This window comes from Gekko japonicus, unplaced genomic scaffold (assembly GCF_001447785.1).
Source record: "Gekko japonicus isolate JY-2015 unplaced genomic scaffold, Gekko_japonicus_V1.1 scaffold2349, whole genome shotgun sequence".
Taxonomy (NCBI): domain Eukaryota; kingdom Metazoa; phylum Chordata; class Lepidosauria; order Squamata; family Gekkonidae; genus Gekko; species Gekko japonicus.
Genome location: NW_015175435.1, coordinates 33,696 through 54,225, shown reverse-complemented (window position 1 = coordinate 54,225; position 20,530 = coordinate 33,696). Strand labels below are relative to the sequence as shown.

Below are 20,530 nucleotides of genomic sequence, written 5' to 3'. Positions count from 1 at the left end.
AATGCCTTCTTCACATGCCTCCCTGGCTCATTCATTCTCACAATGGGAAATAGAGCCTGGCCAGGGCTCATTAGCGGTTCCAGCAGCTAATCGACCATCAGAGCCATCCTCCCTAGAATGGTGGCAGAGTTCTGTTCCTCTGCCTCCTTGGCAAGGCTACCCCTATTATTTCCCTTCTCCTAGACCTCAAGAATGTGATGACTGCCAGTCATGAAAAGCACCTCCAGAACCAAGGCATCCCTTTTCACAAAATCGTGACGCTGCGGGTCCACCAGTTTGGTATCCTCCTGCAGTCTCTCTCCACCCCCTTATGGGGCATTCAGATTCTGAGGAAGAGCAGGTTTTGAGGGCTAACTCCCCTTCTGGTCTGGGCTCAGACTTACCATCGCACCCTTTCCCTGATGACACTGTAGGGGCCCTGACCCAGTGTCACGTATTGAAGACCTGAAGCAAATGATGTGAATGGTTAAATTGTTGGATATAGGTGTGACCTCCAGCAACCCAAGACCACAAGACAAGGCAAGATCTATGCAGTATCACCTGGTATAATCCCTTATCCTGGAGGGTATTGCCAACATCTCCAAGGCCCTCTGGCAAAAAACAGCTAGCTTGGTTGCCACATCCAAAACGCTGTAGAATTTATACAGGGTGCAACAAGAAGTCATACCTATTTATTCAGCTATCCTCTGCCTTCATCTCTCATAGCTGCGGATGTGCAGATGAAACAGCGTACAGGTGCGCATTCCTCACCAGCTGATAGAGATGGGTGTACAATCGATACAGTTAGTAGAAAAGTTTACTCTTCTGCTTCGCTCAACCTAGGCATTGCCAACTATAGTGAAATTATGGGAGGATACCAGTTGTTCCTCTGGGGAAAGATGGCTGCTTATGTAGAGCTTCTGCCTGAAGACAATAAGCCTCTGGCTAAACTTCTCTAAGTGGAAGCATTGTGCCTATCCAAGCAACTGATGAATGCAAACAGACACACCACTGACTCCTCCAAGGCCATGGCTTCAGCCCTCCTACTGAGAAGGCATGCTTGGCTACGCTTCTCAGCTCTCCTTCCTGATACCCAGTAGAAGATGGAAGATCTCCTTTTTGAGAGAACGACACTATTTGCTTCATCGACTGATGATCTTTTATCCGAAATCAAGAAGAACAAGCAAACGGATTGTTCATTAGGCATCATAACATATCCCACCACGTCATACAGGCCTCAGCAGATGTCTAGATTCCACCAATCACAGTCACCATACTCTCAGCACTTGCACCAGCAGCCTCGCTCATCACAGTATTCTACACAACAGCCCTTTTCAGGGTCTGTGACACAGGGCAGGTGTAGGTCCAATCACAGTGCTCGACATTTGGGCTCACAATGTCAGCCACTTCCTAATGAGCCTGTGCAGGGAAGCCACATTCATTTGGGCATTGGTCATAGCCCAAGGATCCTCCCTCCAAGCAGTACATTTGGCAAGTACTGCCAACACAAGAACAGACATCCTCAGCAGAATGGGGCAATCAGAACATGAATGGTCTCTGGGGAAGAGATTGGGCCAGGAGACAGGGAGTTCATGCAGAAAATTTTCCTATTACTCTGGTATTTGAATATCTACGGTCTCTTAAAGAATCTCATCTGGTGGTTTCTTCCCGTAAGGTACATTTAGCTGCTATATCTGCCTACTATGCCAAGATTCAGGACAGGATGCTGTTTTCTCACCCAGCATCCAAGAGTTTTTTGAACGGGTTGTTAAATTTGTTCCCTCCACAGCCATGTATAGTGCTGCAGTGGTCCTTGTCAGTGGTTCTCTCCCAACTCATGTTAGCCCCATTTGGACGGCTAGGTTCTTGTAACTTGCAACTCTTGTCTTTCATGGTCGCATTTTTGATGGAAATCATGTCATCCAGGAGAGTGAGTTGCAGCTTTAAGGGCTGACCATCTGTTTAATAAGTTCCAGACTAGCCATGTAGTTCTGAGACCCAGTTTACATTTTTTTTACCTAATGTGATCTGTAGTTTCCACCTTGCTCGGGACATTATCCTTCCAGTATTTTTTCAATCCCCTACCTCAGAGGCAAAAAAATAACTAAATGCTACATTCTTTGGATACGAAGAGGTCTTTATTGCTTTACTTAGACAGAACAAAAGGCTTCCAGCAATCCCCATACCTTTTTGTATGCTACTCCAGTAGCTCAAGGGGGAGGCTAGCCTCAGCAAAGGCCATTTCTAGAGGATAGTCTTGGCTATTTGCTTGGGGTATGAGCAGGCCATTCTACCATGTCCTCTGGAGCTTCAGGTGCATTCTACATGGGCACAGGCAGTGTCGGCAGTGTTCTGGAGAGGCACTCCCTTAGAGGACATCTGCTGAGCAGAGCAGCAATGCCGTCATCATCAGACGCCTTCATCAATCAGTATTCTGTGGACATGAATGCGAGAAGAAATTTAACACTTGGCAGAGCTGTGCTGCACTCCTTGATCCACTGAAACACACCCTTCCTCCAAGGTAAGGAGCTCTGTAGTTTCCCAATGTGGGACTGCACAGAAGACTGAAGTGGAAAACAGTATTGCACTTACCTGTAACTGTTGATCATCGAGGTGTCTTCTGTGCAGGCATACATTCCCTTCCTCCTACCCCTCTGTGAGTTCATAGGATGCAGTTACATTCATGACACTGTGGCAGTTCAGAAGGACTGAGGGAAAGGGGGGGCTCCTCCCTGCAGAGCTCGTCACCATTGGGTCGGAAGAGGGCCTCTAATGAACTCTGCAGGGGAGGGGCTTCCCATTGGAATGTGAAAGCAATACTGGAGTAGCTGTGAGAGAGCCTCTGGTGGCTGGTCTGTGCAAGCACAGTCCCAATTTGTGCCTGCACAGAAGACACCTTGAACAGATTGAGATCCAACCCTCTTACAGGCAATCATTGCATCTAAATATTTAGTGACTGCTAAGGTAGTTTTTTGATCCTTGTCTATGAGGAAAAACTGGATGATTTTTTTTAGATGGTGAATTCACATAATGTATTAAGAGGGAGAACAGCATGGTTCAACAGGCCTTGGCCGTTAGGCTGGTGGGATGAATTTGCCGCCCAGATTGGTAGAGGCGGGCCGGCAGTTTGGGTGCAAAACCGCCCATATGGGTATCCGAGGGAGGAGGGGCCAGCAAATATAAAAGGCTGGCCCCTCCCCTCCTCACCAGCAGTCCCGCTTAGTTTTCGGCCCACCCTCCTGCCCTGTTAGTAGTGCAGGCTTTAGCTGCTCGCCTGGTTTTTGGGGGCCAGGTAGGAATTTTTTGCCCCTTCCTGATTGGCCAGTGGAAGGGGTGTTTTCGCCTACCTTGCACGGCATCAGTGGCATAGGTGTTTCAGGGTGGGGCTGTTTAGTCAAGTTGGTCACTTTTGTTTGGCTGGGTTCTAGGCGGTATATAGGTTGCGGTACGGTGAGCACCAGCTGACACCTATTATTTGGGTTGAAGGGGTCCTGTGAGTACAGTCTTTGTGCCTTGCGGCACGGGGTGGGGAAAACAGACTGCCTTAGGGACCCACCCCGTTTGGGTTCTCCCTTTGAGCCTAGCAGCTCAGGGGTTAGGGCTACGGGGTTATCCTGCAATGGTTAGCCGGCTGGGTGGGAGCCACTGCTGCTGGCTCCCGTCCGGGGCAGGGTGGCTCCCCCTATTTCATGAGTTAAGGAGGTGTCATTGACCCCTGGCCTTGACCATACTGCAGAAACTGTTTTGCCTTTGCCGTTGGTTCCAGTTAAAGTTGTCCGTTAATAAAGTGGCCCAATGTTTAAATCTAGCAACGTGTCTGCCTCATTATTCCAGTTTGGGGGGCAAATAACTTTCTCTCAAATAAAACCAGATTTCACACTCCAGTAAAATATGTTCTAAGGACTAAAGGTGACCAGATCTACATTTACAAACTCTGAATATTGTATGCCTGCAAATTGGCCGTCCAGTATGGCTGAAGAAAGAGAATTTAACCAAGCGAGCATAAATGTTCTTCTATACTGAGGGATCATTAGATCTTTTAAGTAACTCGTGATAGCATAAGAGAATGGATATGTCATATCAAGAAAGTGATTTAAATTTTGAAAGTTTATATCCTTTCTTGATGTTGTTTGGTAACTTGCATTATATTGCTTTCCTGTATTACCATTTGAGGTTCTGAGTTTCTAAGAACAAGTTACTAAATGAGAGAATGTTTAAAATAGAGGCATTAAGTTTCAATTCAAAAGTTTCAAGTTTCTTTGTATTTAAAATGCTTTGTTAAAAATATATGTTCATACATCTCAAATGTAAAAGTGTTGAATTCCTCATTGATTACAAAAACATATGAAAGAATCCTAGCATTGTTACAAGAATTTCTTTTTCCAAAATTAACTTTTTAGATATAGTCATTAATTCCTTTTCTAGTTTTTTATTTTTTAAAGAGGGATTTCTCTATGAAGTGAAATCAATGCACCATTCTGCACCTTCATCCTTTGCAGTTGTTTTATGTTATATGCTCTAGCAAAAGAATTAGATGATCTGGGAAGACATTGCCTGCCTCTGAGCATCTATAGAGTGAAATTCTGAAATTTTGTAGACCCTCCATTCCTGCCCCTCCTCTTTTCAAATTTCTCTTTGATCTAAATGAACTTGATTTGAAAGAGACTCCAAATTCCTAAAAAGATGAAAAGAAATGGACTGTTGGATTTCAGGGAGAAACTGAGTAAAGAATAATTAAGGGAATATCTCTTAAAAACATTAGATAATTCCACTCTGAGAGTAGTTAATTACCAAATATCACAACTTTCATTCAACCAAAAACTTTCCCTTGTTCTTTAATTATTCTTACCATCTATTTTATTCAATAACGTGGTTCCCTAATAGCCCTACTTTTTTTTTACTATCCCACCCTGATGTTGGGCAGGCACAATCTGCTTGGTGAGCTTGTTTTTCTTTACTTACAATTCCACATGGAAGGTTTTTGCTAGTTGTAAAAGGGAATAAAAGGAGTCTGTTACCATGCTGTTGGTTTTTTGTATGATCTCATCCCACTTTATTTGCCCATTGATTGAAGGAAAATGTGCAAAATTTACACTTCTTGTGCTTTAATCCATTGAGCACAAGCTGCCTGTCCACCTCCAGTTATAAAAGAAACATGAGAAAGGCACCACCAGGTCTTAACTTGATGTAGAGGAGGAGGAGGAGGAGAAGCACCACCACCACCACCACCACCACCACCACCTGTGAAATCCATGGGCAATTTTGCCAGTCAGCTATTTCTGGCTACTTGAGTAAACATTTACTTTAGGGACCACATAGTTCTGCTTCCATGGCTGGTTTTTTCTTATCTATACAGTCACAGATTTGTAGAGTTCAGATGTATGTATCAGCCTCTTTCATTAAGGATGACTAGACTATTTACTAACAGGTAAGCAACAAACCAAGAAAAGACCTAATATCCTCCAACCGTGTACCTGTCACAGTTTTTAAATCTAATGTTGTTTCATGGATCATGGTCTGCCATGGAATCAGTTTCTTAGTTTTTAACTGACCAGAGCTTCAGATTTTCATGTCTGCTATATGACTTTATTCAGGACAATAAATAATGGGCCCAACCACTAATACTAGTCCAATGCAAAAGGAATAACGTGAATTAGGCCACTGGGCAGTTTTACATCTGACGTGAGACGGAGAGAAAACCAGAGCTGAGAAGCCCATATTGACCCTGTCTTTAAGGGATTTCAGCAAAAAATGCTAGACAGTTGTAATCCAAACTTATAGAAAAGTGTGTTTTTGAATGAATTAATTCTGACACAAAGATGGCATTTTGGAAAATCAGTGCTAATGAAGCTGCAGCCATTAGTATTCACACAATGTTTCCCTTAAAAAGCATAAGTAATGTCGGTTTAAATGCTCATTCACAATTTGAACTTCACAAATCAGTAACCTGTCATTACCATAAGCATGTTATGACTAAGGGGCTAGATTTTTCAGTCTGCCTTCATTGCACCCTCTGCTTTTATACTAACATTTTCTGTCCAGAAATTAATTGCGATTGTCACTCATTTTAACTCAGATGTGTAGATTACAAAGTGGTTGTTTGGTTTTCAGAGAAGAATAGTCTAGTGAAGAGAAAATGTGAGGACAATTAGAATTCCATAGCGGCTATGAACAATAGTTACTATATCTCCAGTTATACATCTGCACATTTAAGAGATGTAATGGCATATATGCAACCACACAATTCTTCTCTCACTTGGAGCATTTCTATTGCACAAGAGATAGCGGCTATTTCTGTCAATTCCTTTACCGCTGTAGACCTCACTTGCTCTACCTTTTGGAGGACTCAGTGGGCTGCAGCAGGAGGGGAAAATAAGAAAAGATCTACATTGTTTGTGTGTGTGTGTGTGTGTGTGTGTTAAGAAAGCACAAGTCACTTCCAAATTACAGCAACCCTATGAATTAATGACTTCCAAAGCATCCTATTGTTAACATCCTTGTTAAGGTCTTGCAAACTGAGAGCCATGACTTCTTTGATTGAGTCAATCCATCTCTTGTTGGGTCTTCCTCTTTTCCTGCTGCCTTCAACTTTTCCTAGCAGTAGAGGGCAGTCACATGCACAAGATAAAGCAGGGGGGAAGCAAGGTTATTTCCTCTGGAGAAATTTGACCCGCAGTTGCACGATCACACAGTCCTTGGAAGCTGCGGGCACAGCCCGCCACTGCGTGATCAGATACAACCACAGGTGAGTCAGGGTTGTTGGGTTTTTAGGCTGTTTGTTTCTAATGCGTTTACACGAGGAATCGAGGAATCGCATCTCCGCACTGAGGTCTCCCTATGGAGTTTGCGATGATGTGCATACCAAGAAAGGGGGGGGGACAACAGCACAGAGTTGGGATGGCCTGATCAGACCATCCCGGTGCCATGAGAGTGCGCTGGAGCAGACACGGGAAACTCCATCCATGGCCTATCGCAACCCGTTTACTACCGGATTTTCCCTAGTGTCTTTTTACTCCGCTTCTGCCGACGGGTGCAGGGTGCTTCCCAGATGTTCATATCTGATCGCACCCTTTAAATCCGCCTGGCATTTGAGCCTCTGGCGGGGCTAATTGTGTGTGTGATCGTATCCTTATTGTATCCTTATTGTCTTTTCCAGTTATTGTTATCTTCTTATAATGTGATCAAAGTAGGATAACCTCAGTTTGGTCCTTTTAGTTTCTAGGGAGAGTTTAGGCTTGATTTGATCTAGATACACAAAAAACCTCATAAATTAGTAAAGGGTACAGTATAGATGAATTTGAAATGTGATATTGGAAGAGAGTTTTACAGATACCATGGACCACCAAAAACACAAATAAGTGGATCCTAGATAAAATAAAGCCTGAATTCTCCCTAGAAGCTAAAATCACCAAACTGAAGCTGTCATAAGTTGCTGTAGATTTTCTGGGTTGTGTGGCTGTGGTCTTGGCATTGTAGAACCTGACGTTTCACCAGCCCTACCCCACCTTCCTGAGTAGATATAAATTACCTGCCTACCATTTTTCTTCTCACCTTGACACAGAGAGTACTTCATCTTTCTTTGTTATACCTCTGAGGATGCCAGTCACAGCTATTGGCGAAATGTCAGACCACGGCCACACAACCCGGAAAATCTACAGCAACTAATGAACTCAGCCGTGAAAGCCTTCAACAACATATTGAAGCTATCATACTTTGGCCACATTTTGAGAAGAGGAGAATCACTGGAGAATACAATAATGCTATGAGGAGATAAAGGCAATAGGAATACAGGAAGACCCAACTCGAGATGAATTGGCTCAAAGAAGCCACAGCCCTAAGTTTGCAAGATTTGAGAAAGGCTGTTAACAATAGGATGTTTTAGAGCTCATTAATTCATAGGGTGACCATTAGGGGTGTGCATTTGGCTTTGCCAAATGGAATAAATACCCGAAAAATACCTTGTTGGTTAAAAAAAAAAGTGATTTATCAGTTTTTAAGTTGTCTATCAGTCGTAGGACCTCCTCTCTCATCACTTCAATCTGACTCAGGTCTCTCAGCACTGCTCCGGAAATCAGTGGTTCTGGAGTGGGCAAGCTTTTCTCATCTTCCACAGTGAAGACAGAGGCAAAAAATGCATTCAGCTTCTCAGCCATTTCCCTATCATCCTTCAGTACTCCTTTTACCCCTTGATCATCCAACGGCCCCACTGCCTCCCTGGCTGGTTTCCTACTTCTAATGTATTAAGCTTAAACTGCACAGCACCGGCCCAAAGCTGGCTGGGGTAAGGAACTACTACTCCCTCCCCCACTCCCTCTCCCTCCCCTGTTCTGTTAATCAAATTAAATAAATGTACTTTAAATTTACTTTGAAAGTATTTTAATTAGCGCCCCCTGTGCCACGGTGCCCCCCATGAGAAATTTCCTGGCTACAGGGGTGGTCACAAATGTAACAAATATACATATTTCTGTCAATTAACTCATGTTTATCAAATAGCATATTTACAGTTACAGGAAAAATGTTGTGATCCAGCCCTGAATTAAAGAGATTAATCAAGTCTAGTGATTTCAATATATTAGAAGGCTGATTGAAGGAAGGTTGGTAGATTAGGGATTAAAGGATCAATTGGATTCCCCCCCCCCATCCTGGCTGATACATCTCATGGGGTGATGAAAGTTTAAGGCAGTATTTTAATTATTATTATTGATGAAAATAAATGTAATATGTACATTCAAAGTAATTTTCAATGTGTATCTCCCTGATTGTTTTCTTTTATACTAGCTGGACATTGTGGTTCTCCAGATCCAATAGTAAACGGCCACATTAGTGGGGATGGTTTCAGTTACCGTGACACTGTGGTGTACCAGTGTAATCCTGGCTTTCGACTTGTTGGCACATCTGTTCGAATATGCTTGCAAGATCACAAGTGGTCTGGACAAACACCAGTTTGTGTCCGTAAGTAGCACATTTTCTACTGTTTGGTTTTCCCCCCCAAGCAATAAGAAATAATAAAAAAAATGGCCCAGAGTTTAAATGCTCACCTCTGCTCACTGGGCGAGCAAGGAAGTAAGGTTCATGCTTGCTCTTTCCCCTGCTTGCCACCACATCCTAGTCCAACTAGCTCAGTGATAAACAGTAACCAGCAGCAGGTGTGACAGGGTGCAAAATGTATTTCTTACAGGACTTGTCAAGAAGTCATAAAGAGAGTTAAGAAGAGAAGAAGAAGAAGAGATTAAGTAGCACATTTTCTACTGTTTGGTTTTCCCCCCCAAGCAATAAGAAATAATAAAAAAAATGGCCCAGAGTTTAAATGCTCACCTCTGCTCACTGGGTGAGCAAGGAAGTAAGGTTCATGCTTGCTCTTTCCCCTGCTTGCCACTACATCCTAGTCCAACTAGCTCAGTGATAAACAGTAACCGGCAGCAGGTGTGACAGGGTGCAAAATGGATTTCTTACAGGACTTGCCAAGAAGTCATAAAGAGAGTTAAGCAGTGTTCATATACGCCATTAGCTTTATGCTACCCACAGCACATTGCCTTGCGCAGTGTTCATATATGCCATTAGATTTATGCTACCCACAGCACATTGCCTTGCAAGGTTAATCCATTCTCAGCCCTTTGATTTCAGCAGCCTTTGATTGGAGTAACTCTGAATAGAATTGCATTGCTACTAATCTAGAGCTAGTGAATGTACTTGTTAGTGTCAAGAGTTACAGGCTAGAAATACATTTCATTTCAGCTCACTCATAGACTCTCTAGGCAACCTTCTCCCCAATCTGTAATGGGGAGATAACAATACTAATTTACCTGAAACGTTGATTATATGTGTTACTGACATGTGAAGTATACAAAGTGCTTTGAGAAGTGTGCAAAGTGCTTGCAAGAAAAAAATCCTAAATAAATCCATCTCATGCCTTCTACAGGTTAAAACTTAATTGCTCAAATCTCGGTTATTGTTATTCATACCACTTCTAACAGGATTAGGTCATCATACCACCAGAATAATGTTTGGTGAGGACATTTCATATAATGTATTTCACTAGACAATATTTTAATATATTAACTTCAGTTCGTGTCATTTTTAAAATTTGTTCTAATGCATAAATAAAATCATAATCTGATGGGACTGGATCCAGAGAACATTCAGCAGAATTTTGCTCATGGAAAGGATCTTTTGTCCCTCTCCTTTCCTCTTATGGCCACACTTTCCCCCTTGGACAGCCAGGGCTAATCATAGGACGAAGCATTGGAAGTTGCAGCTTAAAGGAGAAATCTGTGAAATCTTGGACCTGTCTGATTCATGAGCTTACCCTCTGCTTACCCAAGGGCCACTTTGGAGCGAATCTTTGGCATTTGAAATAATGATTTTTTTTTAAGTTCCTAAATCAATATTTTTGCTTAGTCTGAGCAAGTCGTATTCTATGAGCAATCTAGGACAACAAAATATTAGACCCATTAATTGTATATTATTTGTTTTTATGTTGTATGATTCAGTGTTCCTTTGGCTTTTATGTGTGGACATGCACTGGTCTATTTTTCCCCTTTTGTTTGTCAGTAATTATTAATTATTTTCTTTTACAAGTTAGTTTTAGTGCTTCTGAGATGAACATTAAAAGTGGGTGAATTTATTAGCAACTGCCACAATCTTGTTTGTATTAAAGTGACTAATTTGTCTTTGGGCACAAATTTAATAAAACAACAGAATATATGCTTTTAAAATAAATAAGGTAACCATATACTTATTCTAAATATTATGGTGTGTACAAGGTCCAAATACCACCCAAACAGTATGTATTTGCGCCACTACTTCTTTTCCACTCCTGAAGGTTTGGAGTAGTATTTGAAATAAGAGGAAAACTTTTTTGTGTGGTGGATATTTAAATGGCTAAGCCATTTACTAGTTAAATAATCACAGATATTTTGTATAAATTCGTTAAATGGATAATTAGATCAATTTATCCAGAATGTTCCAAGGCAAAGTTTTCTCATCCTCACCCTTTATCACCTGCGTCCCACTGCAATCAGGATTCCACTCTCCAGACCTAAAATGGTCTCTCTGTATTTAGTTTTTTTTTCTTATCCTGTATCTTTATTTCATTTTAACTGCGATCACACTTCACCAGTGCCCCAATTCAAATATAAACAAGTCTAGTGAATTATTTTATCACATTTGTACTAGTTAAGGTGCTGTTTACTAGACAGCCATGAATGAAAGCATCTTGTGATCTGAGCATCTTGATATCACAAGCAGTATTAAACTATCACAGTGGGGTTCATGTATAATGGTATCTAAGGAAAAGTGGGACAAAAGAATACTACAGTTGTAGTTTTTTCCCATTGGCCTTTATTTGAAATGCAACAGTCGCAGACTGTTGATCTGTCAAGAGGCTGGCAACTTGTGACAACAATAATGATGATGTGGTAGAAGTCGATGCGGAGGCTGAGACCTTTTGTTTCTGGAAGGCATCACAAAAACAGCATCTGTCAAGAGTAATGAGGGGTGTAAATAGGAGCTGACTGACTGGAATATGCATTTGCTGAAAAGGACAATAATCTAAACACAAGTGTCCTTCACTATCACAATTTTCACAGACAACCTCAATTTTACATTGCAACAACATACCATTTATAATCTCTTCTGGCAGCTCACTTGAATTGTTGGATTGTGGTGAAGAGAGTGACCCCAACACATTATTAGACAAATCCAGATCTCTCAGGGGGATGGGTTTCTCATTGGCTATTAATTACAATAACTAAAGACCTTCATATCCTGATGCAATAAGACTCTGATTAGCAGTTACTATTACAAACTATCATATTATACAGCTTGTGAGCTTCCACTTCTGGAGCGACAATGTTGAATTAGATGGATCTTTTGGTCTAATCCAGCACATTTTTTAAAAAATACATAAAATCATTTCTGATGATTGTTTATGATACCATCAACAATAGTTATCTTTGGTGTATATAAAAAAACTTCATAATCTCTTATAGGGTTTTTTTTTTTAAAGCAGTCATTGTTGCATTGAGTAGCTGCCCATTTTGTTCTGTTTTAAAAGACTAGGGACCTTACATCCATATTTTCATTTATGGCCCTTTCTGCACTGACAGCTTGCTCCAGAGAATCCGAGGAGTCAAGTCTTAAGGATTGACTTAATAGTTGCATTCCCTCTGCACTGTTTTCCCCCTTCTGGTTTATTTATTTGTGTATTTTGTATTAATTCTGCATCTACAAGAAAAAAACCACATTTTTTGCCTAATTAATATGAATTCAACAAGAGACCAGTTTTACTGGAAGATCTCGGGGTTTGTGCATGTCACAAATTATGCAGGGTTGTTGTAGGGCCTAAAAGGTCAGTACTTACGTGTTCTGTACAGTACTTAGTGTAGTGCTGACCTTAAATAAATATTTTTATTTTTTAAATTCCCGGAGGGATATTTTTATTTTTGCAATACACTACAAACTGCAAAGAAAATATGGAGGAAAGGGACTACATCTAGGGAAAAAGAAAAGGTAACCACACTATACTAAACCCCCAAGAGGAGGAGATCTTATCCCTGTTAGTGAAAGTGTTAGTAATATAAGTGTTAATAAAACAATATACTTGTAGAGTTCTTGTTTGTCTCAGCTTCAATGTTAACATGTTAATTTGTTAGTTGTTATGAGAGAGCTTTCTGATAATCTTCTTATTCTTCGCTTCAAAAGGCAATTTTCAGAGTCCTTCTGCCTATACTTTGGTTTTCTGTCTCTAAAGTCATATACTACTCTGGCTGCCTCTGCACCGGTTTCCACAGCAGAGTCCTCCTCCGTTCCAGAGGTGGCAGAGTCACTTGATTTCATTTCTTCCTCTTTGGAATCTTCCTCCGTTCCCAGCTGGTGTCGCAAAAATTCCTTGGCTTTAAAGGTGGAATCAATCTTTTCTCTTTTATCGTTGATCTTGAAGATGGCACCCTCCAGGATCGCTCACCTATATGAAATTCCATTAGTTTGAAGAAAATAAATTAAGTCCTTATAGTTTTTCCTCTTTTGACGAATTTCAAATGGAATGTCTTTTAAAGTTTTAATGATTAAATTACCCATTTTCAGTGGAGTTGCTGATGTCGCCTTTAAAATAGCATCTCTGGTCTGTTTTCTTGAGAATCTGACCACAATTTCTCCAGGCAGGCTAATTTTTTTGATATAATTGGAGTAAGCCCTATAAGCCCTATAATCTCTTTTACTACTTCACCTGCTGGAGCGATGATCTCGCTAAGTATCTTCCTCAGATCCTCCTTCTCTGCCTCAGGAACTCCCTGGAATCTGAGAATCATGTTGGCTTTTTCCATCTGCAGCTGTAACAAACTGTTTTCTTGTAGATTTTGCTTTGTTTCCACTTCTCCCATCCTTTTCTTCATTTTCTTGCTTGTGGTGTCCAACTCCTTAATTTTCCCAGCTGCCTGCTCCACCTTCTCCATTTCTTTCAGTTGGAGCTTCTGAGATGCAAAGTTTTTATTCATTACAGTCAGTTGCTGGTTAATACCATCGAGTTGCTCCATCACTGGCTTGAGCATGTCCGCTAGCATTTTCATGACATCTGTTCCCTCCTCCGGTTTTGGGCTCTGGCTGCCAGGCGGTTTTGTTTTCAGCTTTCTTTGCACAGCTGCCATTTTTTACGATTTGTTTACAGTTTCTGACACTTCCCTCCAACTCTAAAGATCGCTTCCACGCTGTCAGCAATCAAGTAAGCCTCTCAAAATACACTCGCTGTTTTTCCTCCCCCTTCCCACTTCGACTTGCTTATCAGTCTTTTCACATAAGTGGCGTCCCTCTTTGTGATCCGCTTTCCCATGAGGGGGGGTAATTTGCTTTTTATATTCGTCCGCTTAGTTTGAACTCACGTTCATTGTCGGTCAGGTTCTCTGAACTTGCTTGCTTCAACGCTGTTCCGCTCGATCTCCAGTGCTTGTCCCGGTCAAAACAGCTTGTGCCCGAAGGCCACACAGTGGTCGGACCGTCAGGGCAGAGAGGAGTCTCAATTCTCTGGCTTTACGCCATCGAAGAGGCTACCCCCCAAAAGCTCTCTGGCCTGGAGCCTATCCCAAAGGTTCCGTGGGGGCGCTACTTGAGGTAGCGCCCCTCCAACCCGCTGGTGTGCGGATCGTTCCCCCACAGTCCTGGGAGAACGTCCGCCATCGCTGCTCCATAAACTGGAAGTCCCTTAAATAAATATTAAATGGCAATTATTATGGTTACAAGTAAGCTTAAGATTTGTTTGTGGATCATGTTTATCTCCCAGTAGATGCACCTTTTGCTTTAATATTGAACCAGTTCACAGGCAGTTCTAAAACAGTTGTATTGGTACAGATATTGGGCTGGTGTACATGCCACATTTATATGGCACTGCCTTTTGCTCTAACTAGTGCCTTTTCAAAAAATGGAATAAACAGCAACTTCCGGTCAGTACAGTGTAGCGATGGGTGGTTTCTCGGCGGCTCTGAGACGCCCGATCCTTTTGCGCTCTTTTTGAAGCCTTCTCGGCTACCAGGTGGGCTTTGCTAGTCCTCCTGGAGAGAGGGCTAGTTGCAGAGGGCTCTGTGATGGCTCCTCCCGAATCGGCAAACGGGGGGTGTCCGCTACCGCCCTGAAGCGGGAGTGTTCTACAGACAGAACATGGACGCCATGTTCTACCAAGCTGCGACCATCTGTTTTTTTTAACTTTGGTGGGATTTAAAAACGAAATAGAACAAAAAGTACAAAGTACCTTTAAAAAAGATCAGTGCATGTAGATTACGAGAAAGGTGTTTGGTGTTAAACTAAATACCCCAAGTAGTGAGCTCCAACTTTAAGAAAATCAGCCGGGAAGTGGCTGGGGGTAAGAAAAAAGTCTCCTTTTGTTTGAACTGCTGGTGTTTGTTAGAAACGAATAATGAAGAGCGATTGAAATGCAACAAATTAAAATGCCTTGTGAGAACTGAGAGTTTGGAAAGCTGAGAGACTGTTGAGAAATGGAGATGGAAATAGAAGAAGAGGAGTTTGACCTAGACACTCGGAAATTTAACTTGGGAACAATTTTCAAACTTTTTGAGGCGAGAAATTAAGCAAGCAGTTAAAATTGCCTGTAACAATCTAGTGAAAGACTATCAAAGTATAAATCAAGATGGAAGTGTAAATGAAAAGCAACCTCAGCAAGCCCAAGGACTTACAGAAGAACAAAGTGATACTTGGGAGAAGACGAGAGAATCACAAAATAGCAACTTGAATTCAGCGGAAAAAGGAAACCAAAATACAGAGACACACAAGAGATGCTGTTTAAAAAGAAAAACAAGCCGTGTTTTGGGGAAGGAAGTAACAAAAAAGCTATATGTGAACAAGAACATGAGGGGAAAAGGAAAGGGGGAAGACAGGTTTTGGTAAAGAAATTGAAAGTGGAAAAAAGAATGTTGAATGACCCTGTGAAAAATGGAGGAAGTGACTTTGAATTGGAACCTCGTGAATATAAAAATGCAAGACATTTAAGTGAAGTTGAAAGGGAAAAGGAAATGCTAGAAAGAGGCGGGGGGAAGGGAAAGATGAAAATTATGTTGGGTGTAGTATGTTTTTTTTTAATATGGTCTGGGTATAAACGGTTTTAAAAAAGATGGACCTTGTTAATGGGAACAAAAGATAGGAAATGGTACAAGTGCAACTAACTGGCAGTTTATTTTGGTGGACTGATTTATTGCTGTTTTATTAATCCACTTAAGCTTCTCTTCCTTTACATGATGAGTATGGATGGATTTAAGTATGTGAATGGATCTTGGTTGTATTATATAATCTTCGATGTGGTCTCTGTGCTTCACACCCATGGGATCTAGTGCGCACGCGCTTGATCGATCAGCATTGTAGCAAGCTCTTTTAACGGATTTTCATGCCCAGACCTCAGGCATGTGCAGGAACCCCACCGCGCATGCCTAGAGGGGAGGGCACGAACATCCCGCCAGTTCCTTTCTTACTGCCATGTTGGAAAGACCTTTTTCTTCGTTGGTCTGATCGGTTCGCATGTTTTGGCTTTTTGCCTCACGGCTCTTTGGATTTTTTCCTCAGTTTATTCCTTTTCTTCATCGTTCTTTCAAAAAACTTTAAAAAACCTTTTATTTTCTGCTGAGGGGGAGGTTGCCGCTTTACCTCAGTCGGGCCTTCGGACTACCCCCCCTCACCCCTTCTTTCTTCTTCATTTTGGTTTCTATGGAGAAGAAGTGGGGCTTTTTTTAATAGGTGCAAGGGTTCCATAGTAAACTTGCTCCTCCTGACCATCATACCCTTTGCATACTTTGTCTCAGAGAGTCTCATCGACCCGAATCCTGTCGCCATTGTGCTCGCTTTTCAAACCAGACCCGAAAAAACCAAGCTGCATGCCTTAAAGCGGCCCTGCTAGAATCGGCTCTACATCCTTCCTCAGCAATAGACGACGAGAAACCATCGACATCAACGGCTCCAGCATTGAGGCCTGCCTCCGATATCGGCCAACCGACACTGAAGCCTCCGGCATCGAAGGCACAATCCTCCACTTCCACGCCGGTGAAAAAGAAGTCCAGGCCAAGTAAGGAGCAAAAGTCCGCAAAGAAGGGCTCTTCCAAACCCCTTAAGGTGGCAAAGAAGGGGAAAGTAGCAGTGGCTGCACTGGGTGACGCCCCTAAAGTGCCTCCCGCTCCAACGACTGTATCGGTACCGGAGGTCCACGTCCCTCCACCGATACCAACCATCCATGTCTTGGACTCCCCTGTCCACCAAATGGAGCGTCCTTACTCCGACATCGAAACTGTAGAGCTCCTAAGTCATCAAATGGATGCAGAGCCTTCTCCGTCTCCTTCCCGGTCGTCGCCGTCGACGGTATTGGAAGCTCCCAACATCGATCCACGTTGGCACCGATATGCTTCATGCGATGCAGATCGTCACCCTCCACGTCTGCACAGTCAATCTGTCGATATCGACAACCAAGATTACGCGGGCTCCTCTCAAAGACATGCTGCCACTTTGTCTCCGAGACGTCCACGGTCCAGAAGTCGATCCCCGCGAGTCTTCTTACCCCTGCCACCTCCTCTGTCTTGGGATCAACGACAGATGAGGTATCTGTATGGGGCTAGACTGCTAGACTGGAGCTCATAGTTTTTATTACTACTATTTTCTCCATGTGCTGTAAGTACTAACAAAAATAAATAAATAAAATGAGGTGGATTCCTGCCTTAGGCTTATAACCTGTCTTGTATTTTCTTGCCACAGCAATCACATGCGGCCATCCTGGAAATCCTGTTAATGGAGTCACAAATGGCACTGAGTTCAATTTGAATGATGTTGTCAACTTTACCTGCAATACTGGATATTTACTTCAAGGGGCCTCCCAAGCACAGTGTCGCAGCAATGGACAGTGGAGTAGTTCTTTACCTACTTGCCGAGGTAAGAAAAAATACTGTACAGCTGCTATGGTAAAAAAAGAAGACTTTTTCTACCATCCTCTTATACAGACCTTGAACTTTAAGGATTGAATTCATTTCTCTTGAATAAATGTCAAAAGCATATCATTGTTTTGTCTTTTTTAAACTTTGTTTTTCTACCCAGTCATTGCATTGCCAAAAAACAGAGGTGTCAGACTCATTTGTTATGAGAGCTGGATCTGACATAAATGTCACTTTGTTGGAATAATAGAAAGAAATGAATTGGAAGCACTTTGTTGGGCTGGGCCATGCGTGCCATAAAGTGTAACACAAAGTACCACTACTGAAAAAGTCCCTCACCTCTGCAGGTGGGGACACAGAGAGCAGGGATTGTGTATATCCTTAGTTGGATTTCACTCCTGCTGACTACACTTCCTACTTTAGGTCATGTTAAGGTTGCCAACTCTGGGTTGAAAAATTCTGGAGATTTGGGGGAGGAGCCTTGGGGGGCAGTGTTTGGGAAAGGGAAGAAGCTCAGCAGGGATGTGATGCCATAGAGTCTACTCTCCAAAGCTGCCATATTCTCCAGGGAACTGATCTCTGTATTCTGGAGAACAGTTGTAACCCTGGGAGAATGCCAGGTCCCACCTGGAGGCTGGCAACCCTACATCCTGTACTTTCTGTATAAGGACTGTTATGAGCTTAATTTTATTTTCTTTCTCTGAGTAAGTGATTCCAAGTTAAAACTGCATTATAGTTCAGACAAAGAGTTGACCTTGCTAGGCACAGTACTAAGTCTAAAATAATCAAATTCAGAGATCTAAAATTGAAATATTAATACTGAAAATCTCAGGTACTGTGTTAAGTAAAAAACATCTAATTCAGCGCACCTCATGTTCTGCCACTATTATGATTCTCGTTCTTCCTCATCTGTTAATGTTAGTCAGTAATGTACACTTTAGTATGATGCAAAGCACAGGTCAGATTGAACTACATGTTACAGAGAGCATGGGGAGAACTCAACCCAGGAATGCAGGAATTGGTAGTACCATGTTTTCATAATCTATAGTTCAATCTTCATGGACTTTGTAATGCTGAGGTACCTCAACAAAGATTTTAATGTAGTACTAACTTTTAATATATGTTGCTTATAAGTTCAGTTGAGACATGTGGAGTATGTCTCCATAAGTACATGATTTGGAAGTGGATGGAAATGAGTATATAATATACTTTGATCTCATAATACTAGAACTTGTGAGGGGCACACTATGACTTTGATTGGCATTATGACTTTGATTGGCCTAGATTCAGAACAGACAAAGGAAGTCTTCGCAACATGCGTATTTAACCAATGTAATTAGCTGCCACAAGACATGGTGATGGCCACTGGCTTTGATAGGTGTAAAAGAGGATTATACACATTCGTAATGCATGGGCCTATCAATACCTCTTTGCCACAATAGCTAAATGGAAACAGTTGCTTGGATCTACCTGCTGGCTTCATAGCTTAGAAGATCCAGAAAAGTATGTGGCTCACCACTGTTTGAAATTGTTTGTTCTTCTACATAGACCTTTTCCTTATCCTGCAGGGGAGGAGGTGTCTTACATTCTGTCCAACCAATTTTCCTCATTGTGTACTGTAAGATCAGTAGAGAATAATAAAGTTTCACTAAGCATCAAAACAAACCACAGTGTTAAACATTCATCTAAGCAGTTTTCCAAGCATGCCGTGTTAGTAATGTACTTTTCACTGAACATTCACATTTTATCTGAAAACTGCATGAAGGACTATTTTTAACATTTAGTCCTCAAGGGTTTGAATCTACTCTGAGTTTCCAGTGTCATTGCCTTTCTTCCTTTCTCAACATACTAAATTCAAAATGCCAGAATTTATTTTTCATGTAATCCTTGGCAGCTGTCATGGCGGGAGAGCAATCTCCTTCTGTTTATGCCTTGATTTGCAACTGGGTGCCTAGAGTGAAAGGCAATCATGGGAGTCAACTAGCTTATATCTGTACTCCAACCAGCTTAAAGTGTCATAGTTCTACCACTACCCTAAAATGTACATTTAACAAAAAGGGGTATTTTAAATCATAGCTGGGCATTTTTAAATGTGGTATCAGTTGCCCTATAATTCTTGATTTAGTGCAACAAACTGCTTCTCTCCCCATCAAGTTCTGGAAAAGAAAAAGAGAAATACCAGGCATACTGTCTGCAGTGGAAAGTACCCTTCTCTTCAACAAAATATGCTCTGGAGATGTGAGCAAGATACATAGTTCCCCAATCTGCTCTTGACTGGAGATCTGTATTATACAGAATTAAAATATAATTGATAGATCTATATTAAAAAGTAATTGATAGTAAGATAGACAGGGCTTCATTGGAAAGTATATACCCCACTTTGTCCTAACACAAGGTAAAGTTAGGAGTAGGTTTGCTATACAGTAGTATAGCACAAATCCAGGCAGTCTGACTTGTATGTTATGCCAATCAGTCTCTTTAATTTTTGCATTAAGATGTGTTAGTCTGTCTGTAGCAGTAGTCCCAATCAGTCTCTTCCATTTTTGCATTAAGATGTATTAGTCTGTCTGTAGCAGTAGAAAATAATAAGAATCCAGTAGCACCTTAAAGACTAATAAAATATATGGCATAATAAGAATCCAGTAGCCCCTTAAAGACTAATAAAATATATGGCAGGGTATGAGCTTTTGTGAGTCACTGCTCAGTAGAAAGCTCATACCCTGCCACATATTTTGTTAGTCTTTAAGGTGCTATTGGACTCTTGCTCATTTCTACTAATTTTTTCATTGCTCACCCTTTGGATGTATGTCTCCTTCTATCAACTTCCACAGAAAGTTGTGGAATGATCAAATCAAGCATCTTTTTAGCTGACCATTTCATCATGCCAGGATTTGCCCCCCCGCCACCTCAGAGGCAGTCCATGTGATAAGATGGGAACTACAAGTTTTATTAAAATACAATTACCTTGTGCCCAATACTGATTAGAACTGCAATGCCAGGCAAGGATGGAATTAAGGCTGTCTAGTGTAAAATGCAATAAAAATGTTATATAAAAAAGGAATTAAGGCTGTCTCCACCCCATTCACCAGTAGTATACAATGCATGACCAAAGCTCAGATGCTGCTGGTGAATAAAGGGAAAGA

At 41.7% G+C, this 20,530-nt stretch overlaps 1 protein-coding gene across 1 annotated transcript in view; it reads left to right on the top strand.

Moving 5' to 3' along the window:
- Positions 1–20,530, top strand: part of LOC107122710 (CUB and sushi domain-containing protein 1-like) — a gene marked incomplete at both ends in the record, with an annotated part of 269,905 nt that overhangs the window by 226,113 nt on the left and 23,262 nt on the right. The window contains 2 exon segments of the mRNA XM_015425844.1: positions 8,758–8,931; positions 17,215–17,388. Of these exon segments, the coding sequence (XP_015281330.1) occupies positions 8,758–8,931; positions 17,215–17,388 (348 nt within the window).